Source organism: Plodia interpunctella, chromosome 5 (genome assembly GCF_027563975.2).
Source record: "Plodia interpunctella isolate USDA-ARS_2022_Savannah chromosome 5, ilPloInte3.2, whole genome shotgun sequence".
Lineage (NCBI taxonomy): Eukaryota > Metazoa > Arthropoda > Insecta > Lepidoptera > Pyralidae > Plodia > Plodia interpunctella.
In genome coordinates, this window is record NC_071298.1 from 8899527 (window position 1) to 8920281 (window position 20755).

The 20755-nt window shown below is 41.9% G+C and overlaps 1 protein-coding gene across 6 annotated transcripts in view; it reads left to right on the top strand.

The window, feature by feature from the left end:
- poe (purity of essence) overlaps nucleotides 1-20525 on the top strand; it is a 51083-nt gene extending 30558 nt beyond the window's left edge. For 3 of the 6 annotated variants that reach the window (XM_053745591.1, XM_053745588.1, XM_053745587.2), the window contains 41 exons: nucleotides 7-219; nucleotides 451-549; nucleotides 703-862; nucleotides 1213-1254; nucleotides 1864-2026; nucleotides 2491-2682; nucleotides 3068-3196; nucleotides 3499-3602; nucleotides 3798-3942; nucleotides 4244-4435; nucleotides 4743-4917; nucleotides 5193-5327; nucleotides 5792-5891; nucleotides 6303-6522; nucleotides 6800-6993; nucleotides 7294-7400; nucleotides 7638-7798; nucleotides 8226-8366; nucleotides 8651-8751; nucleotides 8988-9097; nucleotides 9298-9422; nucleotides 9733-9948; nucleotides 10433-10582; nucleotides 10929-11010; nucleotides 11195-11332; nucleotides 11588-11785; nucleotides 12169-12359; nucleotides 12816-13004; nucleotides 13225-13393; nucleotides 13790-14025; nucleotides 14372-14492; nucleotides 14754-15028; nucleotides 15379-15513; nucleotides 15770-15928; nucleotides 16476-16658; nucleotides 16978-17126; nucleotides 17640-17769; nucleotides 18325-18500; nucleotides 18871-19011; nucleotides 19251-19440; nucleotides 19903-20525. In XM_053745591.1, the coding sequence (XP_053601566.1) occupies nucleotides 7-219; nucleotides 451-549; nucleotides 703-862; nucleotides 1213-1254; nucleotides 1864-2026; nucleotides 2491-2682; nucleotides 3068-3196; nucleotides 3499-3602; nucleotides 3798-3942; nucleotides 4244-4435; nucleotides 4743-4917; nucleotides 5193-5327; nucleotides 5792-5891; nucleotides 6303-6522; nucleotides 6800-6993; nucleotides 7294-7400; nucleotides 7638-7798; nucleotides 8226-8366; nucleotides 8651-8751; nucleotides 8988-9097; nucleotides 9298-9422; nucleotides 9733-9948; nucleotides 10433-10582; nucleotides 10929-11010; nucleotides 11195-11332; nucleotides 11588-11785; nucleotides 12169-12359; nucleotides 12816-13004; nucleotides 13225-13393; nucleotides 13790-14025; nucleotides 14372-14492; nucleotides 14754-15028; nucleotides 15379-15513; nucleotides 15770-15928; nucleotides 16476-16658; nucleotides 16978-17126; nucleotides 17640-17769; nucleotides 18325-18500; nucleotides 18871-19011; nucleotides 19251-19440; nucleotides 19903-20127 (6461 nt within the window). In that variant the 3' untranslated portion in view covers nucleotides 20128-20525. The remainder of the gene's footprint in view (nucleotides 1-6; nucleotides 220-450; nucleotides 550-702; nucleotides 863-1212; nucleotides 1255-1863; nucleotides 2027-2490; nucleotides 2683-3067; nucleotides 3197-3498; nucleotides 3603-3797; nucleotides 3943-4243; nucleotides 4436-4742; nucleotides 4918-5192; nucleotides 5328-5791; nucleotides 5892-6302; nucleotides 6523-6799; nucleotides 6994-7293; nucleotides 7401-7637; nucleotides 7799-8225; nucleotides 8367-8650; nucleotides 8752-8987; nucleotides 9098-9297; nucleotides 9423-9732; nucleotides 9949-10432; nucleotides 10583-10928; nucleotides 11011-11194; nucleotides 11333-11587; nucleotides 11786-12168; nucleotides 12360-12815; nucleotides 13005-13224; nucleotides 13394-13789; nucleotides 14026-14371; nucleotides 14493-14753; nucleotides 15029-15378; nucleotides 15514-15769; nucleotides 15929-16475; nucleotides 16659-16977; nucleotides 17127-17639; nucleotides 17770-18324; nucleotides 18501-18870; nucleotides 19012-19250; nucleotides 19441-19902) is intronic. The other 3 variants (XM_053745590.1, XM_053745592.1, XM_053745589.1) reach the window with 2 other exon arrangements.
- Nucleotides 20526-20755: the final 230 nt, after the last annotated feature.

The window sequence follows — 20755 nt, forward strand, 5'->3', positions numbered from 1 at the left end:
CTCCAGGCGTCCTCATGGCTCGCTGGAAGACGTCGGGCACGAGCGGCGGCGGCGGCGGCGCGGGCGGAGGCGCGGGCGCGCGCGCGGAGGTGACGGGCGGCGCGTGCGCAGCGCACGTGTCGCGCCTGGCGGCCGCGGCGCTCGTGCGCGCCGGCGCGCCGCACCACTGCTACCGCGTGCTGGCCGCGCTGCTGCCCTACTGGAAAGAGAAGACTAATAGTGAGTGAGATATCTATATGAACGACTAAGTCCTCCTGACTGTATGTAGAAAATTTATTTTTTCGACTTATTTAATTTCGATAGTTGAACGCCTCATAAAATACCTAAGCTGTCGTACATAAACTGTCCGTTTTTTTGTAATTGACAGGACTACGTACACCGAATAAATATTAAGAGTTAATGAGCGAAGGTCAAACCTAAAAAATATAAATTTATTATATATTTTTTTAGATACTGGCACCACCACCCCTGGCCAACAACTACTGAAGCCTCAACCTCCACAACCGCTGCCAGATATGCAGCCGTTCTTCGTCAAAGAATATGTTAAGAGTAAGTTAACTTGCATGCTTTTACATAGTCAAATTCTCAACATACTTAAATTTCACATTTGCCCATGGTCAATGACAAACGATTTGTCATTGAATTTATAAAATTACTTATTAAACAGCCTTTAAATTACTTATTAAATTTCTCTCTATACAGGTCATGCATTGGACGTGTTCGACAACTACCCTCAGCTTCTGATGGAGATGGCCTTGCGCCTCCCCTGTCAGATCCACAAGCATTGTGACCCCGCGCATTTCGACGCTCGTTGGCGAACTCTGCTCTGCGAATACATGATGAACCAACAGACTCCGCTCAGGTAGTGTTATATATTCATTGTTTTTGAGATATGCTTTAATTGGGTGGGTTGTTGTGGTAAGGCTTTAAGGCAAGACGTATTGAGAAAATAAAAAAAGTTTGGGAAAATAGACAAACGGTAGACTGAACATTCCGGAGAGCAATATAAGTCGTATTTTACGTAAAAAATGTACGCTTAAGATGGTGGAAGTAATAAATGTACGGATAAATGTGATACGAGTCTTGTTCCATATCTCACTTACGTGGCAATTTGTGGGTCACTACCACAGCAACCTACGAAATTTTGTCGCTAGTGTCTGTAATAAATTGATTTACATTGTAATCCTGATGTTTTCTTGTTGACCATGTAAGGAAGTCTCTGATACAAGAAGCGGTGCAACGCATCACTGTATTGTGAGTACTCGCAACGTTTAGTGTACTTAGTTGTGCCGTTGCACCTCATTTATAAGGCTATGATAGTGTTTGCTGTTTTTGGCGGGTTAATCGCACATTCACCAAGCAATCACATTAAACAGTTTGCCGTCAAAACAGTTTTGTATTATTGTGAGTGTGAACCGTGTGAACGCGAACGTATTTTGATAGTGGTATTTATTACTTTACTATTTTATAATATTGTTTGTATTGTAATATGTGATATCCTTTATCTTGTACAACATCCTGTTTTAAATAGCTCACTCAAATGCAAAGCTAAGAACACAAACTGTAATTTATTAAGTTTTATATGATCACTATACTCTTACCATCTGAACGTTGCTACCATTGTCATTCTCTGTTGTGAAGCCACGAATTCAAAGAAATATAAGCAAAAAGTGCCAAAAATGTTTCAAAAAGACCGAAACAAACAATAACGCCTATGAAGTGGGGTCCACCAATATTTTTATGCCCGTCAAATATCGCTTACACTATCATAGTTCTAGTCAAATATTCAAAGAGCAATTCACTGATCACGCAGTTATACAAGCCTTCTTTTCACATTTCTGGATTAAACCGTTTGTCCCGCAGGAAACAAGTACGCAAACTGCTGCTACTGTTGTGCGGCACTCGCGAGCGTTACCGACAGCTGCGTGACGTCCACGCGCTCGACACGCACTTGAATGCGGCGCGTGCGCTGCTCACTACCGACCCCGCGTATGATAAGCTTGTGCAGCTCATGGATCATCTCAAAGTGAGAATTTTGAATGTTTAAATCGGTTTCTTTCTGCATTTATTGACAGCAGTCGTCGTTCAAAAATGGAGTAGGTTTTACGGCATTCTTTTCTGTCGCTAAGTTTTGTAGTTAATAATAGTGATAAAACTATTTTAGTTGTTATGTTCCAATAGATGACGAGCAATTATGCTCGTCTGTTATGTAATTATGTCGTATGCTTGGCTATATTATTAAATATAGCCAAGTCAATTTGATAATATTAGATTACCCTCTCATTTTGGGTACTATTCAAGTTGCGGAGACTTCTTTTTATAACATCCGATTAATCACTTGGTCCATAACACAATATGAATAAATGCAACTACTACTAACTACTAGTTTGCAAAATGCAACTAAAATTAATAACAATTTTCATATCGAGATTCAATGGGAATGTATCCCCGGGGCGCGATTAGGAAAATCATATATTTATTTATTCACAGGCATGCGCGGAAATCGTAAGCGCTCGTACAGGCAACTGGCAACACACGTGCGCCGTTGAACGAGTGACGGCTTTATCTTGGCTAGTGGTTATTGCTCGAAGGGTACACCCGCATGTGGCGCCCACTGTACTGCAGCTGCTGCAGTGCGCGCTTTGTCCGAACCAGCATCAGCCGTCTTCTAACAATCCTAAGGTAAAAATATTATCTAATTCTATTTATAGATATATATGCTAGTCGAAATTCAGCAGCATATCTTATAAGGCGCACGCTAAATGTGGAATCCTTGCACCAATTTACTAATTTTGTATTCGAAATTACTGCGTCATTTAACGTATTAAGTCGTTTGAAAAATATATTTTTTAAAATCCCTACTCACAGCCAGTTGCATAGAGTAGCTCTACCAAACCACGCTGTATTCAATACTAGCTGTAATATATACATTCAATACTTTTTTATATGTATACATAAAATATAAATTGGTTGGCGAATAAATAAAATAATATGAATATGAAAATAATGTGCAATAAAGGATTTTGTATTGTTATGAAAGTATAATGAAATTGTTTTGTTTGAACAGCAACAGTCGTCGTCGGAATGGCCGCCGGAGCGCGAGCGCAGCGCCGACAGCGACGCCGCGTTCGTATCGGACGGCGCTAAGTTCCAGGAGCAGAGAGTACCGGTGCTGGTGCAGCAGATCCTCAAGCAGGTTCGTTGTTCTCTCTCTCTCATCCATCTCTCAAACAGGCATGCGGCCCACCCGATGGTAATTGACAAACACATGACCTATGGACGCCTGCGCTACTAGAGGTACTTTGTGGCCAGGATCTTTCGCCTTAATATCCTGTAATTACACTGCTCTCTCTTACAACACAAGCACTGCATGAAATCATGAGAGGTGGGTACCCATGCATCGCCTTCGTGACGTTTTTGAATTAAACCAGTTTATGTTTTGTACTCTTTTGTTTTCGTGGCCAAGTTTATTCTTTTTTAATGAATGAATATTTGCAGGTATCTCAAGATGAACTGAAAATGTTCGTGAAAGCGTTCTTGTTAGAGACAAACTCGACCGCTGTGCGTTGGCAGGCCCATGCTCTGCTGCTTGCCATTTACAAGTAAGTTTTTTTTTGTCATATAAGCATAGATTGTATCTTTGATGCTTGATCTCAGATAGAAATTGCTCTGAGTGCAGATCACCAATTGCAATAACTAAACATTTAGGGCTTTTTGCACATCTTGCAGATACATTTTTTTTTCTATAGGGCTTTTTGCACATCTTGCTAAAAATATATGTTTGGTATTTTGTTCAGTAACTCGCCGCAGCCCGACCAAGCGTCGCTAGTGTCCTTACTGTGGGGAATCTGGCCGACCCTGCCGCAGTACGGCCGCAAGGCGGCGCAGTTCGTCGACCTGCTGGGATACTTCACGCTGAAGACGCCCAACATTGACACTGAGGTTGGTGAAAGTGTATAATTTAATACACGCGGTACTATATCCTTCAAAACCCATTTGTCAAATGACTTGAATCAAATGGACTTACAAATCTATTTTCTCTTAACGCAGTTAAATAAGTATGCATTCAAATTAAGAAATTTATGGTAAACAATGATGTACATGTACCAACAAGTACATGTTATCTTGCATGATTACTCCGTAAAACGTAAAAGCTGTTCACTAATTTATGTGTTAAAAAAGTCTTTTGTCACTTGACACATTCTAGCATATCACTATCTAATCTTAATCCAAATTCATACAGAAATACGTGGGCAGTGCGGTAGATCTCCTGCGCAACCAGAACTCGTTGCTATCGTCGCACGGAAACTCTGCGTTGTACGCGGCTCTCGGTGCGTACGTGGAACTAGACGGGTACTACCTGGAATCCGAGCCGTGCCTCGTGTGCAACAACCCCGAGGTGCCGATGGCCACCATCAAACTGCCCACTATCAAGGTTGGTACACTCGAAAATATTCTACTCAATACTTTTCTTTAAAATGTATTTTCATAGGTCTTTTATTTACGAGGGAAGAATGCTGAAGAGTTACTTAGGAGGTCAGTGCATATTTTTTGTAAACCTTAGATTGAAACTTCGTCGGAACAAGTTTGAAAATTTCCATAGATTATATCGCCTCACTGAGCGTAATTCAGAATAGATATTTGGTCATGCTTCTTTCATAAAGATTTTCTGTCGGGCATTATCGTAGAGTGTATTACATGTAACGCAATAAATAAGAACTAATCCGTTGTACCGCACGCAGATCGACTCGAAGTTCACGACGACTACGCAGATCGTCAAACTGGTCAACAGCCACATGATCAGCCGCATCAGTCTCAGAATCGGCGACATCAAGCGGAGCAAGATGGTGCGGACTATCAACTTCTACTACAACAACCGCACGGTTCAAGCTGTGCAAGAACTCAAGAATAAACCCAGTGAGTTAAAAGTTTTAACAGTAAAGTTTTCATTCGGGTGGTCTAAATTTGTGGAACAATGTAGCGTAGCCTGTGGCGTCTTAAGAATCAGAAATATATTGATAATGGCGAGAAAATGTGTGAGGAAAGTTTTTCTTCCTAATACTTGAGCAACGAAGAGAGAACTCCAAAAACAACATAAAAGTGCTCTTAAAATGGGGATTGGTTGTAGTTTTACAAAGTTTTATATTCATGTTATTTGTAATTAGATATTGCATACAATCCGTTTGCTGCAGGCATGTGGCACAAAGCCAAGCGCGTACAACTGCAGTCTGGCCAATCAGAAGTCCGCGTCGACTTCCCACTGCCAATCGTAGCGTGTAACCTCATGATGGAGTACGCTGACTTCTATGAGAATCAACAAGCCACTGGTAAGTCATTTCAGATATATTCACTCTGATTGGATATTCAGAAACAATGAAGTATAGCTTGTAAAAGTAAAATTAAGAAAATTAGGACGCATGATGCCTCTTGATTTTTTTTCTCGTTGTATAATATGTAAATGTGTGTTGCGTAGAGTCGACCGATCAAGTTATTTATCCTGCATAGATCTATCTCTTTTGTTCTCGCGTATTTCTTTTGGCATTTGGGACTGTGATATCGCCCGTGGAAAATAAACCTTAAAAATTTAGAAGAATCGGCTGTAATTTTACCGACTGACTACCTGCCTGAAGTCTCCTTGTGAAAGCTATGGTTGTCTAGTAGCTGCTAAGGATAGTGTCCCTAGTACAACATCCACGGAAGCAGTACTCTCTCCTTGGTCCTATGTTAGGGACGAATTTAGAAAGAATTTGGGTAGGTTTATTCTATATACAATGTTACAAATTATTCGCAGGTGAATCGCTGCAATGTCCCCGCTGCTCGCAGTCGGTGCCCGCGAACCCCGGCGTCTGCGGCAACTGCGGCGAAAACGTGTTCCAATGTCACAAGTGTCGGTATGTGGAAACATTTTGTTTTTCCTCATATGTATTTGACCTAGTCCGAAAGAGAAATTGACTTGATTTTAGGTATAAATGCAGAATATGACTTCCGTACTTTTATATCTTTAAAAAGAGGAAAGATTTTCGTGTATAAAATGAACTCTATAACTACTCAACCGATTTTGATGAAATTTGGAATTAGAGATGGAGATATCTTCTTTATCATATCTTTTATCTCAAAAAATGTAGATCAAATTGCGGGCGGCCGTTATTCTTTTTTCATACTACCTTTTTATATTATTATGATTATGCATAAGCAAGCTGAGCAAGGCATGCGGCTCGCCTGAAGGGAAATGGTTACTGCAGCCTGCGCGTTTCCGCTTACTTGGTAATAAAAGGAAATAAAGAAAAATATTTTTTTCTCAGTGCCATAAACTACGACGAGAAAGATCCGTTCCTTTGCCACGCGTGCGGTTTCTGCAAGTACGCTAAGTTCGACTACACTCTAACTGCACGGCCGTGCTGCGCCGTCGACACCATAGAGAATGACGAGGAGAGGAAGAAGATGGTGCAGACCATCGGCGCTTTGTTGGATAAAGCCGATCGCGTTTACAGGCAGCTTGTGGCTAACAAGCCTGTCATGGAGGTGAGATTTCGTTTGTACGCTTTGTAGACAGAGAAACGTATACACTTCGTCATGTCTTTTGTTTAGCTACTTTTCGATACTCTGATGCCTTTTTGTGCTTGTGCGGCATATTGGTGTATATGCAAAGCTAATAAACTATTACCTAATAATAAAGAAAAGAATACTTTGAAAATGGAGTGAATTATTTTTGTTGCGATTGAACTGACATGTCCAACAGACAAAAGCCCATAAATTAATGAAGTTAAAAAAATTGAATCGTATACTTCTTTTCGTCCAGTCGCTGCTTCACAAGATAAGCGAACACCGTCTGGAAGGGCGCACGGGCGACGAGAACAGCAACGCGAGCAACACTTCGTTCGGCGGCGCTCAGATTAACCGCGTGATCCAAACTCTTGCGCACAAGTACTGCGTCGACAGCAAGGGACATTTCGAGGACCTCTCCAAGATCATACAGAAAGTGCTGGCATGCAGGTGAGAGAATTGGCAAAGTAAACTGATGAGTAAATTCTCCATTAAATTAATTATTTCTTCAGATTTCTAATTTTTTTTATGCTATGCAAGCAAACAGGCATGAAACCCCAACTTTTTGGCTATGATGCAAACGATACATGATACAACTGAGTTGCTATCGTCAAACGGGCATATAAACAACTGCTACCTTGGACTATGGGGAATTACTTTGGGGATATAACTTTAAAAGAATATTTTTTCAATTTTTTTTGTAGTGGAATGCTAGATTAACATACGACCTGGTGATTGTTTTGTTCTTAGGAAAGAGTTGGTGACCTATGATCGGTCACAAAGCGAACAGCTGAAGGGTGACACTCTTCCCGTGTATGCTGGACTCGTGCAAAACTACGATGGAGATTTCACCAAAGGTACGTACAATCTATACGTTCAAGATTTTTTGATTGAAAGTGAGCTTTAAAGCTTCCTTTGTAAACATACTTTACACTGACAGACTGGTCTTGTCAGCAAAATATGCAACACGCAAGCGTCATAATTCCATGAAGAATTCCTTTCCACAACCGTACTACAAAGTATCTGCACACCAATGCGGTGGTGGACCTTTAGAATGCAATAGAGCCTATTCTGTAACGTGTGTTTGTTACCAGAATCCGGCAGCGGCTGCTACGGGTGTTCGCTGGCGTGCGCGGAGCAGTGCCTGACGCTGCTGCGCGCGCTGGCCTCGCAGCACGAGCACCGCGCTCGGCTGTGCCGCTTCGGGCTGGTGCACGAGCTGGTGCAGCACAACTTGCATCGCGGCACTCCGCAGGTAACTGGCGGCGAATAGACAGGTAGTAACAAAAACAAGGAGAAGACGCCTTATTGCCACTTATATATCAATAGTTGTGTGACTATACGAAGGGCAGAATCGTAGAAGTAATTCTGGCATGGCTCCGCCCCTTTCCGTTCGACAGCGAAATAAGTCCCGCACCTTTACGTGACGTTTGTGTGACTTTCATTGTAGCTGTGCTCAAGTTGATACACAGGTTTCTTTGTATATTTGATCCGTTGATATATATATAGGTTTTTCGCATTTAGAACTATATTCGGAGGTTACGACGAAATAAAAGCTAATATTTTTCTAACTGTCAGCTGCACATAACTTGCCCGGTCTCACAGAAATTATTTTAGAAGACTTATAAAATATACCACTTTTATAAATTCAAAATTTTATTAATGGTTTATGGTCGTTACAGTGCCAAGAAGAAGTTCGCGCCCTGATTTGTCTCGTGACGCGTGACAACTTGCCCGCGACAGAACAACTGTGCAACCTTCTCTCCCAGAGGATTACGCTGTCGCTCATGGGACACGCCGCGTCGCAAGACCATAACAACTCGGTAAGATAACGGATATAATAGTTTCGAAAAGATAAACGAGTGTCTTATGAAACCTAATACTTTAATTTATAATAAAAATACAATCATTTTCTACTTCCTTTTTTATTCGATTTTAAAAGTAATTTAGAAAATTTTCTTCGAATTGGCAGTCAAGAGTATAAAGTTGTTGACCAGTCAGTGGCGACAGTAACCGCGTTATCAGATATTAAAATTTAAAATCGAAAACTATTGTTCGTTCGTCGATCCTACGATTAAAAAATATTAGTGATTGTTATTATTTTTAGGTTCGACCTTTGGTGTTATTGTTGGGGTCGTTGGTGAAAGTTCAAGATTCAACGGAATGTTGGGAGGCACGACTTCGCTGTATTGTGAAGCTCTGGGTTTGGTATGTATTATTTTATTACAACTGTCGCGTTTTTTTTTGTTAGATAAATTCATCGTTCTACGTCTCTTTTCGTACGTACATACCTATCCAAAGGTATCCAATTAATAGCATGCGGCAAACATTCGCAGCAGTGGGACGGAACAGGTTAAAAAAATGTTTCATGTAAAGACGTCTGACGTCTTTCGTTAACTTGTCTTATATTGTGTTTATACAAGTTAATATATTTGCTTTTGCAGGTGTTGCCCTCAACTGACCGAAGTGGCTGGCATTCCGCCGGCAGCCCAGTCTATTCTGAAGGCCGATGCATTGGCTGGCATACCGGGCATAAATACTTCTTCCCCTAACTGTAAGTTTTAAAATCTAATTTGCCTTTAAAAAGAATTCGTAAAGATTTTCATCAAAACAAAATAGTGTGACAGACAGTTGGCACACTTAATATTTTGGTTGGCTCGGTAAAGTCATTAACTTGGGCGCTGAATGAAGCTGATTTTAATTTATTATTTTATTTCACATGTTTTAATCCAATTTAATCATTTTTGTTATCAGCACACCAGTTCGCGCTGCAGCAGGTGGCTCTTCCTTGCCTCCGCTATATGCAGCAGATTATGGCGCCCATCCCCCCCGCGCCCTCCAACACTTCCACCGACTCCGAGCAGAACAAGGAGGCGAAGGTAAACTTTGTTATCGTGTATGTGTGTTGTTGCAATGTCATTTCCTTCCACAACTGTTTATTTCTTGTCCTGTCCACGTTTAGTGATATATATTCTGGAGGATCTCGAAGGCGCAGTGGTTTGGGCCTGCGGTAGCAGCAGTTATTCCACTGCGTGATGATGGCTTATTGAATATATTCGATTTGCTGCACCGTGCTTCTGTAGGCACGTTGAAACCACAAATCCGTGTTGGGACCTTGGTGGGGCATTGTTTATACTCCTTATAAGTAAGGCCATTGCTTTTTGCATTAAATAAATATATTATAAGCAGGATTCAACGCCCACGATTACGACAACACCAAGCGCACTCGCATCGTCGACGGGCAACGTGGTGGTGGACCTGGCGGCCTGGCTGGCGGGGAAGGTGCCTCATTCGCAGTGGAGGAGGCTCGTGCCGGCGCGGGAGGCCCCGCCCGGAGACGCCGAGGCCTTCCCGCCCAGGGACTTCCATCTGGCGCAGAAGTATCTGGGGAAGTGGCGTGAGAAGGTTTGTGACGTTGTCTCTGTTATCGTAGATTTCGCTTCGTCTGTCCACTGCATAGTGTGGTGTCGAATGGTTAACAGATATGGCACCGCATTACCAAAGGAGGAAGACTGAAGCCTGCAATATGTTCTTACATAGTTAATACAGTCATTTGTGGTGATTGTAACGGGATTGCCCTATGTTCAATACTATTATTGCTGAAAACTGTACAAATATTCGTTTAGTCGTTTTTGAATTCATTTTGTTCATACAGACAGACGGGCACAGAGATATATTTTTAAAATGTGTAAGGGTATTTGATGTCTTTCAGCTATGAAATAATCGAACTTGTTCTTATAAATGGTTTTGTTTCATACATGATATTTTAACAAATATTTGAAAATAATGAGACATTTTTTCTTATATTTTAATTCAAAAAATATGTAGTAATTGTATATTTAAGTTTGAATACAGTATAGAATAAAAGCCTTTTTTTAAATTCACGCAGACGCTGCTGTCGCACGGCATGCGGCCGCTGTCGCTGGAGGCGGGCGGCTGGCTGCGGCCGGTCATGTTCGACCCCAGCTCACGCATCGCGCGCGACACCGCCTGCCAGATGGTCAGGTCGCTGTGCGACTCCTACGACCGCACCAAGGCTGTAAGTTCATTCAACCGGGCTCCATTAATTTCATTCATTCAGTGCGTCCGAGTACGAGCGGACTGAAGCTGTAAGTCGCTTCGTAGATTATCTTACTTTGGTTGCAATGAGAGCTAATGCGAGCGTATTCGCCGCTAGGGGCGCTGATGTTGTAGCAACCACGCAACCCAAAAGATTTGATTCAATGTCGACAGATCTGAAACTAAAACCGTGGGACGCGTGATTCCTTTCTAGAATTTACACTACATGCACCCCCGTAGTGGTGGCTGATAAGTAACAATAGCATTCTTAAGAAGGTTTGAGATCAGCTAGGCGGCTGGTTGTAAAATCACATCTTTATTTCCAGGTACTGATACTTCTAACCAGCTTCTTGCCAGAAGTCTGCAACGCTGGAGAAGCAAGCGAACAGTTTTTGCAACTTTACCAAAGTAAGTTATTTATTTTTGTACAAAAGATAAAAGTGTAAATATGAAACTTAAAATAGTAAAAGTACAATGACTAATACTGTTTATGACATATTATCGTTAAATGAAATCATAATTTACTTCTTTCGTTTATTCATTTAACCAAGTGTCGTCATCGAAATGGCTTTAATGAATATTTGTCTTTTAGGTCTGGCGTCTGAAGCGCCATGGAAGCAGTTCCTGGCTTTGCGCGGCGTTTTGCAACAGATTGCCGATCTGATGACCAAGGAGATTGAACAACTGCATCGCCTCGAGGAGACTACCCTCACCTCTGATCTTGCTCAAGGTAAGGTCCAAGTATTTTAGTACTACATTTAAATCAACAGTTTCAACAATACACTAGTAAATGATTTCATGTGATTGGCGCGTGAAGAAACAGTACGGATCTTTGGTTCTTCATCGTGTGTCCGGCCATTTTCAATCAACGTTTTGTACAAGTTGAACCGGTTGTGTCGTTGGCTTTGTCTCATGTGCGTTTTTCAGTAAAGTTAATGAATTTATAAAATCAAGCGATTTTATCATATAATGTTATATTTCTTAGGGTATGCTCTCAAACGGCTCACGGAGCTTCTGGGCTTGATATTGGAAGAAGGGGGAGCCCGTCGCACGTACAAGACGAGGCTGGTGGGCGCTGTGCTGGGCGGCTACCTCGCGCTGCGGCGGCTGGTCGTGCAGCGCACGCGCCTCACCGACGACACGCAGGAGAAGCTTCTGGAACTACTCGAGGAAATGACCACGGGTGAGTAACGCTAATTTTACATAAAAGTTTCTGCCATTTTCTGTTAATTTACAACTTATACCATTATGATAAGTAATCGTCCAATTCCAGTTCGGGCAATTCACGATTAAATTGTTGTTAATTGAGATATAGTCGAACAGAGAGCTTGTCCAATCGCGATCTAGTTTATTTGTATATCTAGCTTGATGTAGTCGTAAAGCTTCTAATAGTCGAGCAGGAATCGAATCCAAGATTCTGCTTAACCAGGGCCAGTGCTCTTCTTGAACCCAGATATTTTTTTTATTATAATTTAAATTTTGTTTAAACACGTGGCGTCATAATTATGCTATATTTGAGATGGAATATTTCGCTTGAATTTCTTCTGCAAATTAAAAACTGTTTAGGTACCGAAGCGGAAACCGCGGAGTTCATGGCGGTGTGCATCGAGACTGTGCAGAAGTATCCGCTGCACGACTACCGCACTCCAGTGTTCATTTTCGAGAGGCTCTGCTCCATCATATATCCGGAAGAAAACGACGTCGGGGAGTTCTTCCTGACGCTGGAGAAGGACCCGCAACAGGAGGACTTTTTGCAGGTAAAGAGATAATCAGAAAGATAATGTAATGTTAGATTTATAGCCAGACCTCCAGCGCAATTTTTATTTACACACGCTGTGGACAACACTTTTAACAAACAAAATGGCGGAGATTATATATTTTGTGTACATGTTTTCCACCTGGCATGGCAAAAACATTGTTGTTCCTTGCAAAAATGTATGTTGAAACAATATTTTTGCATGCATTAAATATTTTTGTATAGATAATGTTATTGACTGTCGACATATTTTTGTTGATTGTTTAAACACAAATTTTAATCAGAACTTAATTTATAAGTGCACTGCGGTCACATTAACCTAGTGACATTCATGGACTATTGTAAATTGTCGAGTTAGGTTTTGTCCTTTATTGTCAGCTCGATGCCAAATATAGTGTACTCGTGATCCATCTATTTCTTGCTGAGATCGGTATTAAACTTGTTATCAAACCCACAGGGCCGCATGTTGGGCAACCCATACTCGTCGCTAGAACCGGGCATGGGTCCTCTGATGAGAGACGTGAAGAACAAGATCTGCACAGATTGCGAATTGGTTGCTTTGTTGGAGGACGACAACGGCATGGAACTGCTGGTCTGCAACAAGATCATGTCGCTCGACTTACCCGTCAAGGAGGTCTACAAGAAGGTAACTTGCAATTTTTGGGTTAATATCTTTGTTCTGAACAGAAATCAATGAAGACCTTAGTAGTGTCTACATGCTACAAGCGAAATTATAAAACAATTTCATAGGTAATAGACCTGTCGAGTTACTGGTCCTCACAAATTTTAACGCCGGAGATGACTCGCTCTGAACAGGAACACAACATAATCTTGACTGTTTTTCTTCAATTCTTTTTATGATTTAGGTTTGGTGCACATCAGGAGAGGGCGTGGACGCGATGCGTGTTGTGTACCGTATGCGTGGTCTACTCGGCGACGCAACTGAAGAGTTTGTGGAGACGCTCAGCCAAACCAACGCTGAGGCTGTTGATGACGAACAAGTGTATCGGATGGCTAACGTGTTGGCGGACTGCGGTGAGTTTTATCTTAATAATTTAACTCTTAGTAATCACTGTTTATTTATGAGTAGAAATTGGAGGAGTATTTGCACTGCATGAGATTAATAAACTACAAAAAGTACAGGGTTAGTCCGCATGCGGCGGGTACACTTTTCAGAGCTGAACTCGACCTGTACTCTTGCAGTTTAATCATTTGTTGAGGCTTTGGGTGGACACTGAATTCAAGTATTTAAAATATACATTTGAATAAAATGATACTGTCAACTCGAATGTGATATCTAACAAGCATGTGATATAAAAAATGTTTGGATATTTTTTTCAGTAATTTTGACCTCGTAACATTTTTTTAGTACGACGGATTTTGTTGTAAATAAATTTTAAATGCTAGTTATGTGAATATATCGTGTGTCAGGCGGCATCGAAGCAATGCTGCAGCGGCTGGCGGCGATCCAGCTGGTGGGCGTGGCGCGGTCGCTGTGCTCGACGCTGCTGCGGCTGCTGTCGCTGTGCACGCGCGTGCGTCGCTGCGTGCTGGTGCTGACGCGCGCCGACACGCGCGCGCTGCCCGTGCTGCTGCACGCGCTGCACCTCGCCGCCAGCGAGGAGAAGACCATGCCGCGCGCGCATCTCGTCTACCAGCTGCTAGAGGTGATGCTGACAATCAAACCACAGTTTAATGACATTCGTGTGAGGTTGTCCAATGGCCTTGCTAAAAGCTACACATCCGACAGTGACGATCAGGGTTGTGACATAATATGAACAATGTGATAATACCTATATCTGTATATTTTTTTCCAAAAGCTATTGGCATTGATTTAGCTCCCAACACAGGAAAAAGCATCAGAATTAGTGCAAATGTATAATAATCATGGAACATGTCGACATTTCAAGAATTTTTTCACATAGTTCTAATGTTTACATGACAAAAAAATGCAGTTATCCTCAGATTTATCTAAAATAACTTCGTATAGCCTAATATTACAAAAAAATACAGATTATGGAGCGTATACTGTCGGTAGCAGCGAGCGAGAGTTTGGAGTCGTTCCTTCAATTCTCACTGACATTCGGCGGGCCTGAGTACGTCCAAGCGTTGTTGAACTGCACCGAGTGTCCTGGTAAATACATTTTAAATTCTGTAAAGTTATTCCAGTTTGAATATTCTTATAATCTATTTTATTTGTATAATATGGAGTAGTGGTAGATTTGGGGTATATTTTTAATCAAGAAAGTAAGGATAGGGACGTGCGCGATTGTGCGTGTTAAAAGACTCCTTTGAGAATAATGAATTAAAATGACTACATACATACGCTATATAAATATTATATAATAAATACTAATTTATAAGAATTTACCAAACAAAACAATGTTCTATCCAGGTATCCGTAACAACTCCGTAGCACTGGGCCACTTGACACGCGTATTAGCAGCCCTAGTCTACGGCAACGACCTCAAAATGGCTATGCTTGTGGAGCACTTCAAGCCAGTGTTGGACTTCGACCGGCTGGACTCTGAGCAGTGGACGGAGGAGGAGTTCCGCATGGAGCTGTTCTGCGTGCTCTGCGCCAACATCGAGAGGAACTCCATCGGGGGCACGCTCAAGGATTATCTCATCTCGCTTGGTGTCGTGAGGGACGCTCTGGAGTACATCGTGGTAAGTGATGAACCACTCAAGATAGCAATGCTAAAGGAGTTAGGAATCGTATTGTTGCAGTTTTTAGGCAGTGGTGTGGCTTTTTTTGTTCATTAAATGCTTATTGATATGGATTGGTTGCTGCGAATACATTTTTATATTTTGAAAGATGCTGCGTTTGATTTGGTGCGATAAAAAGTTTTGTAACTTAAAAATATGGCTTTCATGTTTTCCACAGTATATGAATACGATCACGGATACGATCATTCCGATGTGAGAGAAATAAAATATTTATTTATTTTCAAAATTCGAAAAGAATTCCGAATAAGAAAATAATTTATTTTCGATAATATGATACATATTTCCCCCAGAAACACGCGCCGTGTGTGAAGCCGACGCTGGTGTGCACGGACTCTGACGAGCTGAAGGAGTTCATCAGTCGGCCCGCGCTCAAGTACATACTGCGCTTCCTGACCGGACTTGCGGCCGACCACGAGCCCACGCAGGTACTCTCAAACGTCAACTACATCAAACTTTTTGGCTACTTTCCAACTAGTCAAATCAGATACTTTTAATGTCATTAACAAAAAAGTATATATAACTTGTATGGCAGTAATGTAGATAGATATATGGAGTCACAATAAAACAATTGTTGTCCTTTTTCAATTTCAAAGAATATTTCATGACCTAATATCATATTTTGGAAAGTATTTGTAAAGTAGTAATAAGTGATTAGGCGTTGAAAATAATCTTTCATTTCAGATGTTGGTGTGCGAGAAAGTGATACCAATAGTCCACCGTCTCGAGCAAGTTTCGTCCGGCGAACATGTTGGGTCGCTTGCTGAGAACCTTCTAGAAGCGTTGCGCTCGCAGCCCCAGTGCGCGGCCAAAGTGCAAGAAGTGCGGGATTTCACTAGACAGGTTAGATTTACGTTCATATCTAATTACGTTAGTGGAGATTTTGGGATGTAGAATGTGCTTATTCTGTGTACTAAATTTCGGATGTTTACATAACCAATATATCTGTTCTTTCATTATATCATTTCTTCTTCATAGTCGTATTCCTCATGGCTGAGGGTTGTTACGTGGAATGAAACACACACAACTTTCTTGGCATTATTGATGGAGTGGTTTGCCATTGCCTTCTCCATTTTACACACAAGTCAATAAGAATCAACCAGTGTGTGCAGGTTTCCTCACGATGTTTTCCTTCACCGGAAGCAAGTGGTGGACGACGAAAACTACTATACATGAGTAAGATTGGTATACAAACTCATGTGGCACGAGTAGGATTTGAACCTGGGACCTTTCGATCCGCAGGCAGGCGTCTTAACCATTACACCACCACCGCTTCACACCATATCATTTACAATTGTTTAATTTACTAATAAAAAAAAAAACGGATTTTGCCCAGGAATTATGGTGTATGGACTTATTTTGAATTTTTATTCTTTATCTGTAAAAACAGGAGAAGAAACGCCTCGCGATGGCAGTTCGCGAACGTCAACTCGGCGCTTTAGGCATGCGCAGTAACGAGAGGGGGCAAGTGACCGCGCAGTGCTCGCTGACGCAGCAAGTGGCGGAGCTAGCGGAGGAGGCGGGCGCTGTGTGCTGCATCTGTCGCGAGGGGTACAAGTACCAGCCCAGCAAGGTGAGTGACGCCCGTGCATCAGCTGCAGAGGGGATGAAAGAGATTGGACGACAGAGCGGATTTCCAAAAAAAAAAAATAAGGTCCGAAAACTGAAGTCGTTAAAACTCAGCAATCGGCGTGGCTCACCAAGTGGACTCTTAATCTTACATGAATTAAAGGATATTCCATCTTTTTTTCATCCATAAGTAATATTAGTATCCCATGAGTACCTGTCCTATCCGCATCAATGGCTGATGATATAGGTATTAGTAGGAAATGTGTTATTATTTGTTAATTGAACTTTAATTGTAAATATGTTAACAACGGTAATTCCCTCAGGTCCTGGGCATCTACACGTACACGAAGCGCTGCCCGGTGGAGGAGTTCGAGGTGCGCGCGCGCAAGACGCTCGGCTACACGACCGTGTCGCATTACAACATCGTGCACGTCGAGTGCCACATGGCGGCCGTGCGGCTGGCCCGCGCCAGGTAACCTAATTATTTCATAAATTTGAGACGTTTATATTATATGTGTGATTAAAAAAATATTTGATTTGGAGGACCAACAGTCGTACATTATTAATTGAAGATTAGAAACGTTAGGCCATTTATAGACCCTCACAGATAGGTAATATTAAATATGGGTGTAATGATTATCAAACATCTAAAAAAAGAACATAAAAAAGAATACTGTAACAATATAAAAAGTAAGCACTAATCTTGCCCATCCCCCATAAGCAATTCGAATGATACCGATTGTAATTATATACATATATATATATATATATATATATCTATCGCTATCAGTCTTTTTTCAGTCTATGGTTACTCCCTACGGCCTTACTGTCGCGTGCTATAGCTTAGCTTTCGCTCGCTATGTATTGAAATAGTATGTGACATGTCGGCGCGATATAACGCGACCACGGGGTGTTCTGACTATAAAATAGCAAACGACGTCTGTTGCATCCCATTTCAAGGAATGAATTGAAGTATGTATTGTAGGGACGAGTGGGAGAGCGCGGCGCTTCAGAACGCGTCCACCCGCTGCAACGGGCTGCTGCCGCTGTGGGGCCCGCACGTGCCCGAGTCTGCCTTCGCCAGCTGTCTCGCCAGGCACACTACCTACTTGCAGGTTGATAAGCTCATAGTTCTATAAAAAAACAAGACTAAAGTCGTTTCTGGGTGTTTCTCAGAGTTTCGAGCGGACCGCGATGCGACCGCGCTATCATTACGATCTGTCAAATTTGAGAAAGGATTTGAGAATTTTCCAAAATCAGTCATTCATAAAATCGACATTTGTTAATGTCGATTTTATGAATTGCAGTTGACGACCTCGGTGGCGCAGTGGTAAAGTGCTTGCCTCTGAATCGAGAGGTTCGATCCCCGGTCGGGTCATGGTGAAAAATGATCTTTTTCTGATTGGTCCGGGTCTTGGATGTTTATATATATATAATTTGGGGCTAGCTCAATCTATGTGCTTTGTCCTAATATATTTGTATTTATATATTTAGTCTTATTGCTCATACATTCTCAAGGTCCACATTCTCCACATTTTCGGTGATTTTGCTAACTGCATCTATGTCCTTTCTTTAGGCAATAAAGGTAATATTGTAAATGCGAAATGTGCCCCAGAAGTGGGGCACAGGAAGGCCTATTTGAATGGCTGACGATGTTGATGTATTGTCAGGAATGCACCGGGCACCGCGACATCGGTCACACCTGCACAGTTCACGACCTGAAGCTGCTGCTGCTGCGGTTCGCGCGCGGGCGCACCTTCCACGACGACACGGGCGGCGGCGGTCCGCTGTCCAACATGCAGCTCACGCCGGCTCTCATACACATGGCGCTTTATGTCATCAACACGTGAGTTTTACATGTATTTGCATTTTTTCGAAATGAATTATGTTTTTGAATCAGACATTAATAGAATTTCAGATAATAACACAAAAGATTTGATAAAACCGTAAATAGGTAAAAATATAAATATCGTATTTTTTTGATTTATTTGGATACACTAGCCAGTTGATTTTAGTTTTCTTTGTCATTTGGTAAAACATTAAATGTTCAAATTAGAGCCCAGTTCCACTTTGTGTCGACGTAGAACATTGCACTCCGTTGTGCTCCATGATTTTCCATATTTTTTGACATTTACGTTCGTCGGCGTACGTTGAAACCATTTTGCGTCGATCGAATCGAACGGAGACCTAGGATAAAGACAAATGATGTTGTGTAGGTCTCGCGTGGCGGCGCGCGAGGTTTCGGCGCTGGAGGCGTCGCTGGGCTGGGCGGCGGCGCGGCTGCTGGAGTCCGCGCACGACGCCGAGGGCCCGCTATACTTCCTCACGCTCACTCTGCTGCTCTATCCGCATGCCAAGTAATCACATTTGATTATATAAATACCCGTGTATAATTTCCCAGGTCTTTTTTTCCACATTTTTATAATTCCTTGCTAACTTTTGTTAAATTTAATTCATTTATTTTATAGTGGATGGTAAATAGTCTGACCTCTTTTATATGCTACTGTTTTTTCGATCATAATTTGTGAAAATCTCAGCAATTTTTTTTTACGAAAAATTGTTGTCAGCCAATTCTAAAAGTGATGTTGCCCCTCAGATGGCGTTCAGTCCGCGTGGAGCAACTGAAGCGAATGCTGCTGATAGGTCACGTGCGCAGCGTGGCGCCCGCGGGCCCGGCGCTGCGCGCGCTGCCGCCCGAGCACCGCGCGCCCAAGCAGTGGCCGGACTACAAGCCGTACGCGCTGCTGGTGGCCATCGTGGACCAGCTCTACACGGTCATGTTCAAGGTATACGCTCACAATGTCCAAATGTAAAAAACAGAAAGATGCTTTTCCCAATGGTCAAACGTTTTTTGATACATAAATGTTTTGTTTTACAATCCTTGTCGAAATATGATTTGATAATTGTCGTTATTTATCTCATTCTTTAAATTCGAAATTGCTACGGGACAGAAATTTGATTCATAATTTGGTTGTCATATCTACCTTTATTTTCGTTTATCCAATTGTATTTACAACTAAATGCACTTCAATAATATATGCATTTATCAACATAACTCCTAACCCAAAATAATAAATGCGTTTGACAAGGCAATCTAACTTGACATTTTATGATGTATACAATTTTTAAAGTCATACCTCATGTCGAGTCAAACATAAAATTCCATAATGAAAAGTTCACGGCGATAAATATGCCAAAACGAACGCGCCCGAAGCTGAATTCGGCTGACATTTAGCGTTATTTGTCAGAATGTGACTGCGACGAGCGTGGACCAGTGGCCGGTGAAGCTGGCGGAGTACATCCGACACAACGACGAGGCCAACGGCAAGGCGGCCGAGAAGATCGTCACCACTCTCACCGACGAGCTGCTGCCGTGCGCCTCCTTCGCGGAGTTCTGCGACGCCGCCGGCTTCCTCGAGGAGGTGTCCGACCCCGACGGCTTCCTTCAGACGCTCCTCGATGAACAACCTTGAGGAAGGCCTTTCGTGCCACAATGCCTCAGTTACAACGGATGCATGGCATGTTAAACCGTCAAACCCCCACAAAAACTGTACCAGTGACATATAACCGCATATAACAAGCATTTATATTTGTACCCACGCCTCGCGTTTTATATAGTGATCACAAAGTGCAACTTAAATAGACTAATTTGTTAAATGATGTGACGACCGCGACACGTCAACGCGTCCCTTTCACTCCTCTGGGTCAAGGCCCTCTTGTACTATTATAATCCACATTAATAACTGTCACTTGTAACAATTAAGAATATTCAATGCTTGTAGCCTATCAAATTGTTTAGTTTGTTCTCGTGTATCCTCTTGTATTTGATGCTCTTGGCTTTGTGTTGTTCTAATAAATAGTTTCTGCTTCATATTTTTGTTTTTATATCCCCTGAGGCGTCACAATTTCATATATTTATTGTATAATTTAAGATAAAATAAAAAACAATTTATTTGTATCTGTATTGTCTGAATTATATTATCGTAATATTTATAAATTACACCGAAACAAAAGGATGAGTAAATAATATACTAATTATGATGATAATAAATTTTGTGGTTCAAATCAAAAGTGGGATGTCTGATTTAAATGGGACTCCCT